At 49.5% G+C, this 18,119-nt stretch overlaps 1 protein-coding gene and 1 non-coding gene across 2 annotated transcripts; both read left to right on the forward strand.

The window, feature by feature from the left end:
- The first annotated feature begins 1,619 nt into the window (after positions 1–1,619).
- On the forward strand, positions 1,620–1,692 carry TRNAG-GCC (transfer RNA glycine (anticodon GCC)). The gene has a single exon. It is a non-coding gene; the product is annotated as a tRNA-Gly (tRNA).
- A 3,645-nt stretch (positions 1,693–5,337) lies between these two features.
- Positions 5,338–13,788, forward strand: GPC2 (glypican 2). Its single transcript, XM_088141995.1, has 10 exons — positions 5,338–5,491; positions 6,041–6,199; positions 6,562–6,872; positions 8,242–8,322; positions 8,930–9,095; positions 9,413–9,543; positions 10,039–10,179; positions 11,807–11,943; positions 12,326–12,501; positions 13,520–13,788. The coding sequence occupies exons 1-10, from the start codon at positions 5,338–5,340 to the stop codon at positions 13,786–13,788; spliced, it is 1,725 nt and encodes a 574-aa protein (XP_087998121.1).
- Positions 13,789–18,119: the final 4,331 nt, after the last annotated feature.

The raw sequence follows: 18,119 nt of genomic DNA on the forward strand, positions 1-18,119 counted from the left end.
TATGACGGGGGACTTAAAATAGGTCCTCATAGTTATGGCCATCACAGTGTCCCCCCGGGTACATGATCACAATTTGGATGCTTGGCAACCAGCTCACAATTACAATGGTTGCAGCATCCCGTGTTCACATGATCGCCATTTGCAACCTTCACTGCCGATTTCCAACAACTAAAGCCAATGGGGAAGCTAGCAGGGGGTCACAAATGGTGATCATGGGTCTGCGGGATGCTGTGAGTGCACAGGATTTTTATTTTTAGGTTTTTTTTTATCCTGCCTTTCTCATTTTTATAAATAACTCAAGGTGGCGAATATACCTAATACTCCTTTCTCCTCCTATTTTCCCCACTACAACTATCCTGTGAGGTGAGTTGGGCTGAGAGAGAGTGACAGGCCCAAAGTCACCCAGCCGCCTTCCGTGCCTAAGGTGGGACTAGAACTCACTGTCTCCTGGTTTCCAGCCTGGTGCCTTAACACACCTAACAACAGCCACTGGGACTGCCACAACTGCAGTTACGTGACATCACACTTTACGACCATGTCGCTTAGTAATGGAGATGCCGGTCCCAATTACTACCGCTAAGCAAGGACTACCTGTATAGCCATTTCTGCTTATTTTGACAAGCATTCATTGCTCAGAATTGATCTTGTTACTTATTACCTTTCCTCCAGCATTTATACATCTTAAAATTTCTCCATCCATTTCCCCATTTTTAGTAAATATCCTACCACCATTCACAAATTCATTGACTTGCACTTCTGGTGAGGATTCATGGCAAACTAGACAACCCTGAAGGAGCAGGGATGGCATTGCAGCAGAGATCAACGGCCAGATGGTGAATTCTGGCCAGCGAAGTCTTTCCAGAAAAAGGTGAGATTGTCCACATGTACTCCGGACAGCTGTTTCTTGTGAGTAGACAGCAGGAACTGAGCCTTTTGTGGTCAGCTTGTGAGCTGAGTGGCTAGGAGTTGAGGGTTTTCAACCAAGCTCACAGCCGTAACGCAGCTTATATGGACATAAGGTTTGCTGAGCCTCATTTCTTAATCACTTTTAGAAATTGCTTCTTAACTGCCTTTTAGCTATTAGGAACCTTTGCAATGGCAACTTTTAGAGCACTGGGTGAGTCTCCTTCAATTCTTAGTGAAAGAAGTTTTAAATACAGGTTTAAGGATTTAAAACAATTTTTTTCCTTTGGAATAAACAGCAAAAGTGTGATTAGAATGTTGATTTTGGAAAGTTACAAATGGACTAAGGGTCCAAATGGATTTGAAATAAGATTTTGAAATTAATTAGTATCCTTCCCATGGGAAAATGCAGTTGTTTTGAATTCTTAAAAACACACACACACACACACACACAATAGGATGGGACTTTGAAGGTGGGACACTAGACCCACCTGAATTACTTTCCTATAGGAGTTACAAAAGAGTCTTGTTAAAGGTTTGAAGGATTTTGTGAGAAGGGACAAAGAAAAAATGAAAAGAAATCAAGTTCTATGACAGCATTTGAAGGGATTAAAGATGAAGATTGTTAAAAGTAAATGGAAGGAATATAAAGTTGGTTTATCTGATCAAGATTAAAATAGATAGGTTGTTATCTCTGATAACCTCTAATGGACTTTGGGTTAGGGTGGTTCAGTGGTAGAATTCTTGCCTGCCACGCGGGAGGCCCGGGTTCGATTCCCGGCCAATGCACCAAAACTGTCAGGGGAAAAACCACGTTAAACACGGGAGGCAGACACACCATAAAACAAGTCACTTCAAAGTTCTAAAAGCTTTATTAAATGTTAGTTCAGTAAGCAAGTAAAGTTCAACCAATAACATACAAGGTACGTAGTTAGATTCACATTGCAATGCGATGACCAACTTGACCGAGCTGTCAGGTACAGTAGACAGCTTGACCAAGAGGCGTCGTTTACTTGGATGCCATCCTTTTTATCCCTTTAAACCGCAAACCACAATTATGATTCTGAGATCATTCCCAGAACAAAGTTCAGCACGTCCTGGTGCCCTGTCCCTGGCACTTCTGTTCTCATCAACAAATTTGCAATTTCCTTCATTTTGCAAGTTCCTCTTACTTCTAGTTATTGCCATACAGGTCACATTTCAGTTATCTTGGCTTTATTAAATGCAATCAAAACTAACATTAAAACATAGAAGGCTACTAAATTTTTCCTCTCACAGTGACCAGAACTGAACAATGAGGCTTTAAAGACTTGTTTTATAGATAAGAGATGAAATATGGGAAGAAGAGATCATTTGTTGTATTTTAAGAGAAGGTGATACATTACTAAAATTGTTTATACTTGTTGTTATGAAGCGGGAAGTAACTTCTTCATATATTTATTTTTTTCTTTACTATATTCTTATTCTTATTTTATTTTCTATTTTTCCCTTCTTTTCTGCACGTTCATTATATTCTTTTATATTTTTTGTTTATATTAGTTCTTATCTTTTTAATTATAATTTTTAATAAAATTACTATAAAAATTCATTGACTTGCTTTAGCTTTTCATCATTTATATCCAATATGCAATTATTCATTCCATTTTTCCTGTCAAACACAACTCCCTTGCTCTTTTGTACATTCACTTTTAGGTCTACATTCAGTTTAGGTTTGCATGGTTTGGCAGGAGCCAGCCTGAGTGGCAGAAAGCAGGGCAAGGAATAATGGGCTTAAATTACAAGAAAGTTTATGGTGGTGGCGCATCAGGAAAATGTTCCTGGTTACATAACAGGGGGACCAAGTGCCTTGGGGGCTGGCCGAGTCTTCTTCCCTGGAGGTGTTGAATCAGGGACTCGACGGCTGTCTATCAAGGATGCTACAGTACAGGATTCCTGTGCTAGGCTTCTGACCCTGACATTCACCGATTCTGCATCCCAACCAATATACCTCTTAGGTCACCGCAAGCATTCCTATACGTTTATCCATAGGTACGCTAAACAACCAAGGGGACATCAGTGTCCTGGTCTTATTCTCTGCTCAGCGTTGAACCGTTTGCTAAGCATTCCGTTCTTTTCACCGAGGCTCCACTTCCATCGTAGACCACTCCTCTTGCGTTCAGCAATCAACCTTAACATGCATGAAAACATTCCATAATCCAAACCATGTTTACTTTATTATACATCACACATCTCTATATCAAGAAATGCAGAATAAACTTTCTCACAGTCCCAAGTTCCCCAGTGACTGACTGATGAGCAAAAATCTGGCTTGCATGCCCTCTGCCCTTACAAAGCTGGACCACATTTCCCAAATCTTACCCATTCTCACCTCCTGTGCAAACTCATGCCATGCAAACTAATTGTCAGCCCCTGTAGTTTTTGCATTCACGCTGCACAGGGGAACAAAAATAGCATTCTTCCAATCTTTAGGCACAGATACACCTTTCACACACCTATTGAACAAGCAACATGACCACTCTGTAAGCAAACCACATCCGTGTTTTAACATTTCTCCAGTTACCTTATCTACTTCTCCAGCCTTACCCATTTTTCAGCATGCTGATCCATTTTTTTCATCAATACTAAGACTTTTAGCCTTCATTTCGATTCCACTCTTTGACATATCACTCTCATTCCCATACAAATTTGGAAAACACTTCTTTCAGCATTCCTTCTCTTGGCTTTACCCCCAAACTATTCATCACTTTCATTTTTAAAACAAGTTTTTGTTTCCGTCAAAACTGTTCCGCATTTTCTCTGCCTCTTTTAATCTTAAACCATTCCCTGCTCTGACTGCATTCTTTGCAACTTTCTCTTTCTAAACACATTATACAATAACTTTCTCCTTTTCTGCAGCAATCATTGTTATATGCATTTTCCCTCATCCCATTTTATTTCATAATTCCCCCAAACATCCTTTTTCATACTTCCCATTAACGTAGCTCTACAAACTTCTGTGACACTCTGTCACACAATTCTCTTCACTCTGTTCTGAGCAGCATCCACATTCTTTTTCCTTATGTCCATTTTCAGCTCATTCTTGTGAAAGATTAAGCCATCACATATTTTTCATTCCTGCACATTCTACTTTCTCTTCTTCTATGACCTGCTCTTGACATCACCAAGAAATGCTCTGTCCCAAATTCAGAACTTCTCCTCACTCTTGTATCGCTCACTAATTCTCCCATCGTGCTTTCCAGTTCATTCCTTTTGTATATGTGTGCATGAACAGACTTGCTCAAGCCATGTATTTGGAACAAAGAGACCTTTTCCATAAGCAGAGCCTCACCAAGCAGTCCTCATTCTCCTTCCTTCTTCGGTCTCCAAATGGCCATCAGGGCTGCACTTTCTTATCTCATTCCTACCCATCCATTTATGTCCCCTAGCAGACTAATTTTCCCTCATATCAGATGCATTTAGGTGTCCTCCCAGCCTGCCCGGGGCTGAGGACAGCCATGGATTGCAATGGAGCCCTCCTGGACAAGCACCCTGCCCTGCCCATCTAGCTGTGATGGCAGGAACAGAAGGGTGGACCAGAGTGGTAAAGCAATGACAGTTCCCATCAGCCCCACACCTCTGGGTCCATTATCAGGCACAAGGGCAGTTTCAGGGCAACCCATCTGGACACCTCCATGCTGTGCCTACCGTTTACACGATGTTGGCAGAGCCGGTCCAAGGGCATTCTGGATCCAGAAGGCACGGGGCCCCCTTCTAGGCAGCCCTTTCTTAGCAAGGGTGATGGAGCACCTCAGCAGACATGGAGAGAGAAAGTGCTTCTGAATAAGAACCAAGTGCTTCCCAAGAGCTGAAGTTGGGAGAAAAGTCTCCCAGGAGGCAGAAGCCCTGATGCTTGGGCTCCCTTCCCTCTTAAAATTAAAATGAAAGTGACTGGGTGGCGGGAATCAACTGGAAAGGCCTTTGTCTGCTCTTAACTGGTTCTGAAGGGTGTCTATCACTCACCAGCAAAACAAGGGGCTGGAGGATGGGGATAGGCAGGCCACTTCCCCCGGCCCCTCGGTGGGACTTCTTTGCTCCTAGGTCCTGTACAGCCCCTCTGCCCGAGCAAAGCTGGAGGAGGGGCAGCGAGCCTCTTACGCTTAGCCAGAGGAACGGGCAAGGAGCAGAGAAACAGAGGACGCTAGGACCCCTCCCCACTCCGGCTCCATTGTCTGCTGCCTGGCGAGGATGGGAGAGGCGGCACTAGGGCCCGGCAGGCCTCACCGCGGACCGGCTTCTTCTATTGTCTCGCCTTCGCTCCGCTCAGCGCGGGGAAAGTCACCCGTTTCTAGCGGATCTTGATCCTTCTCAGGGACGGATCGTGGCGTAGCGCTGCGAGCTCTACGGCGCTTGCAAGGGCTTCTCTCTCCCCGGTCTTTGCGCCTTTCACCTCGCGGGATGGGGATGCTGCTGCTCCTGCTGGCTCTGAGCGCGCTTCTTTGTTCCGCTGCTGTCGGAGAGGCTCGTGGGGCTCGGAGCTGCGCCGAGACCCGGCAGGCGCTGGCGAGCCGCGGTTTCGCGCTCGGTTCGGTCCCGCCCACCCTTATCTCGGGTAAGGACGTTCCGCCGGAGGAGCTCTCGGAGCGCGCCGCGACAAAGTTTCCTGGGCGCCCGACAGATATCCCGGGGGCAGGGGGAGGGGGGAGCGGTGATTTGAGCGCTCGGAGACCCAGCCTGTCCCGCTCCCGGAATGGCGGGTCCTCTTTGCAAGCCTCCCGGGATTCCTTTTTAACCCCGCCGTTCCCATCCCTCTGCACTGGGCTAAGATACGGCTCGGGTGGCCTGGAGCATGTGCGTGCGCGTGGGAAGAAACTCCCAGAAGGGCTGGCCCTGTCCTCCCCTGGGCCGGTTGCCTTTCCGCGACCGTCGCCTCAAACTTCGAAGCGTCCCGGGAAGAGGAAGTGAATGAGCCGACGCCCCCGGCTCGACCCTTCCCAGGGCAGGGAAGAGGGGAAAGTCGTTGCCCAGTGCAGAGACGGGGGTGGGTGGGTGGGTGGACAAGGTGGCCCATTGCGCTAACCCCGGTTGGATTCATTCGAGGGGCTAATCCACCCCCGAGGGGTGACAGATCCGCGTGGCGCCTCCCCTTTAATTCCTCTAGGAGAGCACCTTCGCATCTGCCCCCAGGACTACACCTGCTGCGCCAGCGAGACGGAGGAGCGCCTCAGCGAGCAAGGGCAGGCGGACCTCCAGGCTCTGCTGGGGGAGACAGGAGCCTTCTTGATCAGCACCCTCGGCTCTCGCCAGCGCCGCTTTCAGGGTGAGCGAGGGGAAGGCCCCCTCCCTTGGCCCTCTTTTGCCAGCTGGCTGTTCTCTTTCCTTTTCTCTCTCACTTCCCCACCCCGCCCCCATCGCTCCCTTCTCCGCGAATACAGGCTGTGATTCCACCTGGAGAAGCAGCAGGGGTCGTTCCCTTGTAGGGAGACCCCCACCCCACCCCACCCCACCCCAGCATTTCAGTTGGCAGCCCCAGCTGCTGGCTTTGCTTGTTTGGCAGCCCTTCCCGGGAGCGTGGGGCAAGAGAAGGCAGTTGCCCAGAACTCTCCTTGCTGTATCGCCTTTCGGGTTTTCTAGGGCTCCGCTTAATCTCGCTGTCCTTGGTGTTTGTTCTCCCACTTCCAGACTTTTTCCAGGAGCTTCTTGCTGGAGCTGAGCGGTCCCTCCAGGCCATGTTTGCCCGTTCCTATGGGCGCCTTTATGCGCAACATGCCCGCCTCTTCCAGGGATTATTTGTGGAGTTGCAACATCACCTTAAGGGGGCTCGGCCAGGCCTAGATGAGGCCCTGAGTGACTTCTGGTCTCAGCTTTTGGAGCGAATGCTGCCTCTGCTTAACCCCCAGTATAGCTTCCCAGAAGGGTACCTGGAGTGCGTGGGGCGCCAGGTGGAAAGCCTCCATGCCTTTGGAGACAGCCCCCGCCAGCTCCGGGTGCAGGTGAGCCCTGCTCCTGCCAGGACAGCCCTTCATGCCTCAGAAGCTCCCTGTCTGCTTGGCTTGAAGCAGTGCCATTGATAAGGGTGGGAGGGGTGCCAAGATGAGATGCAGCCCTCTCACACTCACAGTTAATACGACACCACAGTGCCCTGATGAAGAGGGCATCAGCCAGAGGAAGTGGGGCCAGAGCTAAAAGGGGAAGGAGTTGCTACACCCCTTTCTCTCTTTACCGTGGTACCATTGAGCCATCAAAATTCCCATCTTTTGATCACGTGATGTCCCAGCCCGTAAGTTAAACCGTCTGAAGGCATCCCTTCAGGTTCTGGAATGTCTAGCACTGGGAATTGTTGGAGGAGACGTGAGCAGCCTCCTCCCCTCTGGACTAGCCAGCCTCTGCCACAGCTGTGCCTGTCCCAGGACTGGCCCTCTCACCCAACCAGGCGTCCCTAGTTCCTTTTGCAACGATCACCTTCCAGCAAGACATCCCTTTGTAAGGATCTTCAGGACCGCTTGATTCCATCACTCCCTCCCCCCCAACGTCTTTCCTTTTTGGTCCCTGGGCTAGTCTTCTACCCATGTGCTGACCCAGCTTGGAGCTTTCTAGCAGCAACTATCTGATCGGACCCTGGGAGGGGAGACGGCCATTTGCCCCAGGGCCGTGCCTGAAGTCTAAATCTCCTCTCTTGGTCCTCTCTTTGTACCAGAGGGGAAAATGCACAGCTCTTTGGCATTTGCAGTTACTGACCCTCACAGTGGCCAGGGCAAGAGCCATTTTGGAGGGGGTTTAAGAGATCAAATGGGTCCTTTAAATGTCTGCACCCATTTTGCCCTGTATACTCCCCCAACACCAAAAGAGGCAAAAAACAAACAAACCCCAACCTCCCCAAAATAACAAAAACCCAAAACCAAATGTTTGGTCCTGCCCACCCTGGGGTCTCCTGGGGCACATGCATGCAATAAACTGTCGACTCTCTGATACAGTCAAGTTAGGGTGCAGCTGCAACGGTGCCTAAAAGTCTATGAACTCTTTTTAATTTTCAATATTTCTGCATAAATATGACCTAAAACGTGATCCCAATTAAATAAATGAGTAAAAAAATTACTATTTGACTCATTTGCTTAATTGGATTCTCTTTATCTAGTTTTAGGACTTGTGTGGAACACGGATCACGTTTTAGGTCAGAAATATTGAAAATTCAAAAGGGTTCACAGACTTTAAGCACCACTGTAGAAAGCCCCTCCTGCAACCTCATATCTTCAACAGAAGGCTCCCTGCTAGATCCGGCCCCCTTACTCCACCCGTGGGTCTGCATCTTGTGGGTAGGCAAGGCTTCACTGACTGCTGGTGTCGGTTTCTGTTCCTTCCCAGGTGTCTCGGGCCTTCCTTGCCGCTCGGGTCTTCGTTCAGGGCCTGGCCACTGGGCGAGATGTTGTTGCCCAGGCGGTTAAGGTGAGTGCCTTTGCAGGTGTGAACCAACCTTCAGGTGTGGCAGGAGGTGGGGCCACTGCCAGAGAGCATCTGGAGACTTAGGAGAGAAGGAACCCTGGCAGCTGATGCGCAGCCAACTCTGTGTGCTTCTCCAAATGCTCTTCTTTCTCGAGGCTCCCTTGTTTGCAAGCAGGTCATTTCTGCAATGCACCAACCTCTTGGATGAGATTCCCCTCCTCCCTTAGAGTTGGAGGTGCTCTCCCAGCCCTTCCTGTCTTATTTTTCACCTTCTTTTTTAGTATATGGCTCCTACTGGGGTTAATTTGTGGCCATGTTAGTTGCAATTCCATAGGAGTCATCCAGACCCTATAGCCTGCAACACTTCTCCCCTCCCCTCTCTAGCAATATCGTATTTGGCTCTGGGCCCTAGAGCGTTATAGAATGAGATGAGCTCATGAGCCCAGATCGGCTGTTTTGGCTCTCTAGTGCAGTGGGAGAAGCCCTTGGGCCCAGACCCCGTCTCCCTGCCTGACTCTTCTTCCCTTCTCCCTTTATGCAGTGGAGCCTGGGCAGGCCCTAAGGCCCCAGAAGGCTGATTCTGGCTCTCCTCTCCTCCCCCACTATGCAGCTGTCTCCCACTGGAGAGTGTCGACGGGCCCACATGCGCCTCTCCTACTGCCCGCTGTGTCGTGGGATTCCAGCCCTCAAGCCTTGCCATGGGTTTTGCCTCAATGTCATGAAGGGCTGCTTGGCGAGCATCACAGAGGTGGACCCCGAATGGGAGCGCTTTCTTGGTGAGCTTGCAGGGCAGAGAGGCCAGACTGGCAGGACTGAAGTTTGAGGTGGGGGCAGATGAGCGTCTCCTAAAAGACAACTCTCCATGAAACAGAGTTTCACAAAGTAAGATGTGATGGGCCTGGGACTGGTGTTGACTTTCTGCTTGTTCCCTCTGGGGTCCATGAAAAGTCATTGCAGGAGGCAGCGTATCGCTAGGAGAACCTTGATGGCAGGTGTGTGGGGCAGTATGTGATACCCTTAAAGCTGTGGCTTCCCCAGTACATGCCTACTGAGGGTGAATGGAGATCTTTTCCTTCCTTTTTTTCCTTTCAAGATGCGCTGACTCAACTGGCAGAACGGCTCACAGGACCCTTCAATTTTGAGTTGGCAGTTGATTCCATTGCACTGAAAATTTCGGAGGCCATAATGTACCTACAGGAACGCAATATGCAGACATCAGCTAAGGTATGTATGGATACTGAGAGAAACTCCAAATTCTGTTTTCCAAGTTCGGCATCTCTTTTCGAAAACAGAATTCCTGCCTGTAATATGTAAGTAAATGCTTGGAAGAGTCCGGTCATCCATAGATGCTCTGTGAATGAACAAGGAGCCCCAGAGGATGAGAATGCCAGCCATGAAATCTCATGTGGGAGCCAAAAATCAGAGGCTTATGCCTTATAATAAATTTGCTGATCTCAGAGGTGCTCCCAGACTCTCTTTGGTTTTTGGCCACCATAGACTAACTATGGTTAGTCTCCTCCCACAATCTCCACCTGGGAGGGGGCTCACAGAAGGCCTGGTATGGCTGCCTACCTTTGCCTTTGCCCTCCTTCCATGAGACCAAGTGCCAGTGCTGACTGGGTACTGGCACACTTCTCTGAAGCAGAATATTAGTTTGTTTTAAATGCTGCATTAACTTCAACTAGACCACTCCACGCATCTTCCATGCTCTGCCCTCAGGTGTTCCAGAGCTGTGGCAACCCCCGCCCAACTCCCGCCCGTTACCGACGTGCCCCCCGAGAAGAAACCAAGCGCCACTTTCAAACCTACGTGCCAGAGGAGAAGCCAACCACTGCAGGGGGGACCAACCTGGACCGGCTGGTAGGTGGCCATTCAGGAGCAGACAGACTGCAGACAGACTTCAGAGACAAGGCATAAATAATGGTGGTGCCCTTTTCCGTGGCTCTTTTGGAGGGCAAAGCAGCTCTCATGAGTTCTTTTACAGATGGGATGACTCACGGGCAAAGTTGCGAATAACCCTGTGCAGGGCGCCCGTATTTGAGGTACAGACAGACAACCCCCTTCTCTTTAAGGATGTTGTAAGAGCTTTAATTACTCAGCTAAAAATAAAATAAGCTTTTCCTTTCTTCCCCGAGTTTCAATCATGCAAGAGGAAATGTCTCTGATGTCAGCAATCCCTTTACTAAGATGTTTCACAGTGAAACACTGACTTGCACCAAGCAGGATTGGAACCATTTTTCAAGCATATTTGTACCCAGGCTTCGTCTTTCTCAAAATTAAGCTATGAATTAAGCACTCATGCGCAAGGGGTAAGAGGGGCACAAGTGACAAACTATATGGCATGACATCATGAGGCAAGTCCCACATTTACATACTTGTGTCAGGTGCCAGGACACAAGTAGGTAAGGGAGGGTTTGCATTGTGACGTTACCATATATGCGCATGTGTGGATGTCCTCATTCTGAGTCCCTTTTGGATGCTGGGTGTGCCTCTGCACACTGTTCTGGGTATGTCTATGGCCTGTCCAGCAGCCTCCTTCTCTCTTCCTCTGACTGCTGTAGCCTCTTCTGGGGTCTGGCAGAGTGAAGCTTTGGGCCCATGGGCCACGTTGTGTCCTTCCACCGGCTTTTGCCCTCACTGGCATGTTCCTATGCCCACCTCTGGCCTTGCTTCTCCTTTCTTCACCTCTGGATGGGTCACTTTGTGCCACCACTCTTGGGTCAGACGTCTTCAGCCAGCTGCACCTTCTGTGGTTAGCCCTCACCAGAAGGGCTTCCTGTCATGCCAGGCCTGCTTCTAATGCATCTGAGTGGTCTCCATCTTGGCCAGCTGGTATACTGCGTAAAACTGCTTAAAGCTCCTGCTTAAAGCTGAAGTGTTGAGTCTTGAAAAAGTTTACCAAATCCTCAGGAATACCCCCTCAACACTGAGAGAAAAATGAGCTAATTCCCATCCCAATCCATTAGTGACAGTGTTGGGTTTCAGCTGCTGGGGAAAAAACCCTAAATAAATGTCAAGAGGGAGATGGAAAAATGGAGATACCTGTCCTTCCTCCTGTCCTCTTGGCCTGCCTGTCCCTGGCAGATCTTTGGATGTGTTTGAGTGCTCTGACTGGTAAGAAAGCTATGCCAGGGGAAATAAATTGGTGACAGTGGCAAGGCAAAGGCCAGAAGGGACCCTTCCCGTGATGGAAGACCTTTGGCAGGATGTGGTGCTCCTTTAACTCCATTTCTCTCCCAAAGCCCAGTGGTATTGCTGGAAGATCCGCATGGCACTGTAATGTGTAGAAGATGGAAATGAAGTATAACCCACCCATTCTTCTGTCTGCTAATTATATTTCACTATTGCGACCCAGTATCAGTAGTTTCTCTCCCTGGAAGGGTGAGGGAAGGGCAGGTGGATGACCATCTTGGAAGGGAAGATGTTCTCAGCAGGAGATCTGAGAGGAAAGTTTTCTTACCACACAACCACCCTATTTCCCCCGCAGGTGCTGGATATGAAAGAAAAGCTACGTCTCATGAGGCGCTTCTGGATCCTGCTGCCTCATACTCTCTGCAGCAGTGAGAAGGCAACAGCTGACATTGCCAACGAGGACAGCTGCTGGAATGGTCAGGCACGGGGCAGGTGGGAGTCCCAAAGACATTTGACTTGGCCAGAAGTACACAGTGTTGAGAGAGAGAGGGTCTGGATTTGAAGTACGCCCAGAGCAGGAAAGCACCTTTGTCCACTGCCCCTTCCTGTATGGCAGTTCTTTTCTTAAAAGTCAGACTGGCTTGTGTGCGTGTGTGTGTGTGTGTGAGAGAGAGAGAGAGATTGCAGCTGAGAAAAGAAGCTTGAGGGAAATGTGAGCGCAGCTGTTCAGTACTCTTGGGCAAGAGGACAGTGCGCCTCTGGGGGTGCGCACAGAGTCCATGCTCTGCTGAATGGCTGGTCTTTCCCCAGGAAATCTGAAGCTGGAGGTGACTATCCCCTTTTGACCACTGTGTTCTTGCAATCAACCATCCAGGTATCTCCCAGATGTGACAGGTGATGGGCTGGTGAATCAAATCAACAACCCAGAAGTGGAGGTCGACATTTCACGGCCTGATCTTCTAACCCGGCAATGTGTCCTGGCTCTGCGCAGGGTGACCTCTCGCCTGGTGGGGGCATGCAGTGGGCAAGACCTTGACTTCCAGGATGCCGGTGAGGTTGCGGCTTCTTCTCCCGTGCTAAACCCTTCACTAGCACCATCCTGCCAGTCTGCAGTCATACGCCTTTATTTACTACATTTTTTACTTACTGCCAGCCTCCAAAGAACTCTCAGCAGGTTGCGTCCATAGCGGCAAAAAAACCCAAGCAATACAATCACTATGATACAGGACTGAAATAACAAATAAAACCAATGGCACATTATGTGCCTTTCAGCGATGGCACATAAGCAGGCAGTCACCCGCCTGCTGGCACTCTGCATCCAGTAGTGTAGCCGCCTTGCTTATCACGGCAGGGCAGGAGCTCCTGAGATCTCGGGAGGGTTCTGAGGGGGCTTCTTCTGGATCCTCCCAAAACGGCAGGGGGCAGCGGCATGGAGCACGCCCTCTGGGACAGGCAAATTCCCTGCGCGGAAGCCACGCCAGGGAGGGCTTTGTGGGGTAAGATCAGTGCCTCGAACTGGACCTGGAAACCCACTGGGAGCCAGAACCCGCTGAAATGGCATACTTTCTGGCCCTGCTGCACTTTCCGTGCGGAATGTGTTGCGGTGATTTGACTGCAAGGTGATGACGGCGTGAGTGGCAAGTTCCCCATTTCTGCCCAGGAAAGAGGCTCCACTGCACCGTCCTGAGTGGCTTTGCAGCCTCAGAGGCAGGGAGAGTGAGTGGGCGGGATGGTAAGAAATGGGGAGCCTCAGTCCTGCTGGTCTGCAGTGGGTGCGTGAGGGAGGAGCTTCGGGGCGTGCCTGCGAGGGCAGAGGCACAGGGCCTCTAGAGGCTGCCATCCATGGATGTGGCCTAGAGGGTGGTCCACCCGCCTGCTCGAGGTGACTCTTTTGCTGGGGAAGGCAGGCTCATTTGTGTCAACTCTGTCAAGGAATATTTGTCTGGCCTTTGTCCTCGGCCTTGCTGGCCAGTTGCTTCAGGTGACCGACAGACAGACAGTGCAGGAAAACCTTTGGGAACTCCCTGACCCCCATAATCAACGTTTCTCATCCTGCTTTCTGTTCCAGATGAGGATGGCATCAGTGGCTCGGGTGCTGGATATAACGAAGACCGGCCAGCCTCCCCAGGGTCAGGAGGCGTGGGGGCCGGAGGGGTCTCTGGGAGCTCACGGCCTTCCCCCGACTCTCGAGTCCCTCGAAGGGAGCGACCTGGGAAGGGTTCCTCCTCCCGGCAGAACCAAAGTGGGGGAAGGCTGAGCAGTGGGGCTGGGCCTTTTCCAACAGCAACCCTCCTGCTCACTCTCTTCTTGCAATTGGCCTTCCTTGGGGGCCGGTGAGGGTGACTTGTCCCCCAGTACCGAACCCTCTTCTCCTGGGATTCCTCTCCATGTGCCCCAGGGAATCTGAAGCTGGAGGTGAAGTGGGGGACACAGTTTTGTAGGGGTGAATAGCAGGAGCTAATAAAGCTGATCTTACTGGAGGGAGTGGAGGGGAAGGGAAGGGAAGGGAAGGGAAGGGAAGGGAAGGGAAGGGAAGGGAAGGGAAGGGAAGGGAAGGGAAGGGAAGAAAGACTCATAGACTTCTCTTTTGTCATTGGAAAAGCAAAATGGTACCCTAGTGGTGCTGTGGGGGATGGCAAGACTTCAAAATTATCCTTGATTGTCATTTCCTTTTTATACCCGAGATGATCCAGTTTTTATGGCTAGAGGTTTTTTGTTTTTGTTTTTTACATTGCTTTCTGGAAGGGGGAGGCTGGGGGTGTGGACCACCACCAGGTTTCCCTTTTCCATGTACTCTGCAGGACCATCTTCACAGGCAGAATGGCAGAAGAGACCCCTGCCTTTGGGTGGCTGGGATAAGTGCAAGTAGCCAGATCTCTTCTCTCTTTCTCTCTCACACACACACTCATACACACGCACTTACACACTCCTCTTGCCACTGAGCCATTTCCTTATGCATGCATGCATACAATCACACAATTTCCCAGAAGGGCTTTTTGCAGGGAAGGTGATACTGATATTAAGCCCAACCCCCCACCCTTGTGATCCTGGGTATCTTATTTTATGGATTCTTTTTTCTTAAATTATGGAATAAAATATTTAATTTATTGATTTCCATATTAACAACATCCTTTCTCACTTATTTGGGCTCTTCTATTTGTGCAAACCTCAAGACTTTGAGCAGAGCCTGCCATAATATTTATTTAAATTATTATGCGGCTTGACTTCCAACAACTCTGGGCAGTTCACAAATAAAATCATTAAAAGCAAGAAAAAATGCAATACTAGACACAGGTTAAGAATAAAAGATGGCAAGGGTGAAAAAACAAAAAGAAAAATGGACAGGAACAAAAAACTGAATCTACACAATCGAACAGGGAGCTTCATCCCCCCCCCCCCCGCCACAGGCCTGGGCAAAGACCCAAGTGTTCAAAGCTCTTTGAAATACTAGTGTGTATGTGTGTGTGTGGTGTCTGGATCTCGGAGGGAACCTTATTCCAGAGGCAGGTGCTGCGACAGAGAAGATGAGCCTGATAGATGGCATTGTTTAACATTGTTGAACCCAGAGAGTGCCAATCCTGCCAGTTTGATTTGGCTGGACAGATACGATGGGAGACAGGTGGTGCCTCCAGTAACCAGCCCTATGCCATGTAGGGCAACAACCAGCACCTCGAATCATACTTGGAAACAAACTGGCAATCAGTGCAGCTTACAAAGCAGAGGCGTTACATGGGCATACCAAGACATATTCATCATTGCCCATGCCACCGCGTTCTGGACTAGTTGAAGCTTCTGGGTGGTCCTCAAGGGCAGCCCTGTGTAGAGCAACTTGCAGTAGTAAAGCTGTTGGTCTTTGCCTTTCCTCTGCCAGACAAGAAGAATGACTCAGGGCTGCTTTTTGGCTTGAACTTTTTGCTCTCTCAGGCTTCTGTCTGCTCTGCTGCCTTTTCCTGATGCAGAATCCGGCATGGATTCCATGCCAGGTTATTCTCTGCTAAAAGCTCACTAAGTTAGGGAGTGCCTAACTTGGAGTGTGTTTATATAATCTCAAACTGGAGACCTTTCCCAAAGGTAAGTCCTTTACACTGCTTGTGCGAACTTCTTGCCTGAGGTGGTTTCTGGGAACTTGACCAAGCAGCTCTCAAGAAGAGGAAGAGGCTGAAGGCCTATCTTTAGGTGGTCTTGGAGTCATCATCCAAGGGTTAAGCTCTGGGCCATAACGCTCAGGTGAGGCTAAATGGAATTCCAAGCCAGAGCTCCATAGGTCTCACATCATATACAGTTTGTGATGCTGACAGAGGTGTTAGCACTTCTGGTGTGGCCACTCTTTCTTACCTGCAGGGCATGGTTGGCCCCAAGAAGGAGTTCTATGGATGATACAAAACAACTGAACTGCACTCAGTCCAAGAGATGGTGTTTCTGTGTCTGTCACCTGTGCCCAGGCTTGTCCCTTGGGCTCTTTCTGCCACTGACCATGTTCTTGCAACACACAGCCCAGCTAGTGACTCAGTTAACTATTCTTACTGGTGTTTTAGCACGATGTAATTACCCAAACTGACTCCCAAGCTGTGGAGTTCCCAAGCCCTCCCACCGGAAACAAGAAATTCCTGGTGCCTCCTAAGTAGTAATATCCCTGGTAAGACAGTGCAATACTTCAGATTTCAAGAGTAAAAATATGTTTCCAAGTGTGTGATGGTGCTGTGCACCTTCTTGCAAATCCTTTAACCAAGCATATATTTCCCCAGCTGCATGATCTGGGAGAAGATGCAGATGCTAGAAGGATTTGCAGTCAGATGCTAAGCTCACACTCGTGTGTTCCAAAGCACCTTCACACTCAACCCCCATGGGTCTTATTCCCCACTGGCCAGCCATGCACAGCGGCATGCCCCAGAAAGAAGGCAAGAAAAAAGCCACAGGTGCTGCAGCTATCCAAGCACCAAGCCAGACCAAGGTTTCCAGTCCCCACTTACCACGCTTCTCACCATTCCCCTGAAGGGAGACCATAGGAGTCTGGCAGCCCATCCCATCCCTCAGGTTGCTGTCTCAATTCCCAAACATTTTCTATGGGAAGAAAAGTATCCACCTTCCCTGAAAGGATACTAAAACCTTTGTTGAGGGAGGAAGGTAGCTGCAAAGGAGACCACTGCCCTCAAACCAATCCCAGGGGAGGGTACACGGAGGAGGAGGAGGAGGAGGAGGAGGCGGCAGCGGCGGGCAATCTCAGCCCTAGGAAACAGGTAATGGCAAACCACTTCTGAAAGAAAACTGCAGGGGCTTGTCCAGGCAGTCACCAGGAGTCAACAGTGACTTGAAGGCACACACACGCACACAGGTTCCTCAGGGCACATCTCTGGCACCCAGGACACAGAACCCAGGAAACAAGGGAGCAGGCCTGCAGTGCCCCCAGATGGATTTGGCTAGGTAGTAGATGGCAGTACCAGGAGATGTGGAGAATTTCAGGGCCAAGGGTACATCCCTTCTTCCCCCCAGCCACTGGGTTGGTATCTGCCATGGTACCCTTTGACGGCAAACAGGGGCTTCACCAGCAAAGAGATGACAAGAAGAATGGAAAAAGCAGAGCTTGCATCTGCAGGTAAATCTTGATGCATTTCGAGGAAGATGGTATATAAAGAACATTTGGGTTGAATGTTGGGTTGGGTTAAGAGGGGTTTATGTGGAGTCCTTGGGGTTCTCTGAGCTTGTTTGTTTTCTTGCAAACATTTCGTTACCTGGCTAGGTAACATCTTCAGTGCTAGAATGGAGTGGAGTTTGCTTTCTGTTTATATACAGTGGCATGCCCTGCCAGTTTTGGTGGGGGTGTGGGTTTTGTTTTGTTTGGGGTTTGGGTTAGGGTTCGGGTTAGGGTTTGGGTTCGGGTTAGGTGAAACACTTTTTTTTAGGTGAAACACATTTGTTTATTAAAGATTCAACCATTCTACAGATGTGGGGCGCCCGAAGGCCAAACCCCACAAACAAAAATGCAGCAAAAACATGAAATACATGAACGAAATACAGATAAACATCGAAAACTAAAACAAATAATGGGGGTACCCAAAGTGTTCGGGTTCGGGTTCGGGGTTTGGGGTTCGGGGTTCGGGGTTCGGGGTTCGGGTTTGGGTTTGGGGTTCGGGTTAGGGTTCAGGTTCGGGTTCGGGGTTAGGGTTCGGGGTTCGGGTTCGGGTTAGGTTAACACACCTTTTTTATTGGAAAATAAAACCCTTCTACAAAACCCATACCACCTCTACTCAGGTTAGGGTTAGGGTTAGGGTTAGGAATTTTTTTTTTTAATTAGGAAATTTTTTATTATAAATAAACCGTGCTACAAAGAAAATAAACGACTCATACGCAGATGAGCAAACACAAAACAAAGACAACAAAATTAAACCCATCACCACAGCAGTCTGCTCCACCCAAAGTCTCAGCTGAATGCTACTCCCATAGCCCAAAAAGAATAAACTGGTCTAAATCACCTTGAAGCATTTCCGTTAAACCCCTTGCCACCCGACCCACAGTTTACCCAACTGTCCAGGGACAAGTGACCCGCTCCCGCCAGGGCCACAGGGCCTGCCACTTGGAGCGAGGCATCCACTCCCGCTCAGCTAGGCGGAGGCAGTCAAAGCGGAGGAGGACTCGCCCAACAATGTCCGTGATCCTCAACCCCTCCGTCC

The sequence above is a fragment of the Python bivittatus genome, unplaced genomic scaffold, assembly GCF_059951505.1.
Source record: "Python bivittatus isolate LINGU-HERP-01145 unplaced genomic scaffold, Pbiv_v1 ctg000370_np1212, whole genome shotgun sequence".
Lineage (NCBI taxonomy): Eukaryota > Metazoa > Chordata > Lepidosauria > Squamata > Pythonidae > Python > Python bivittatus.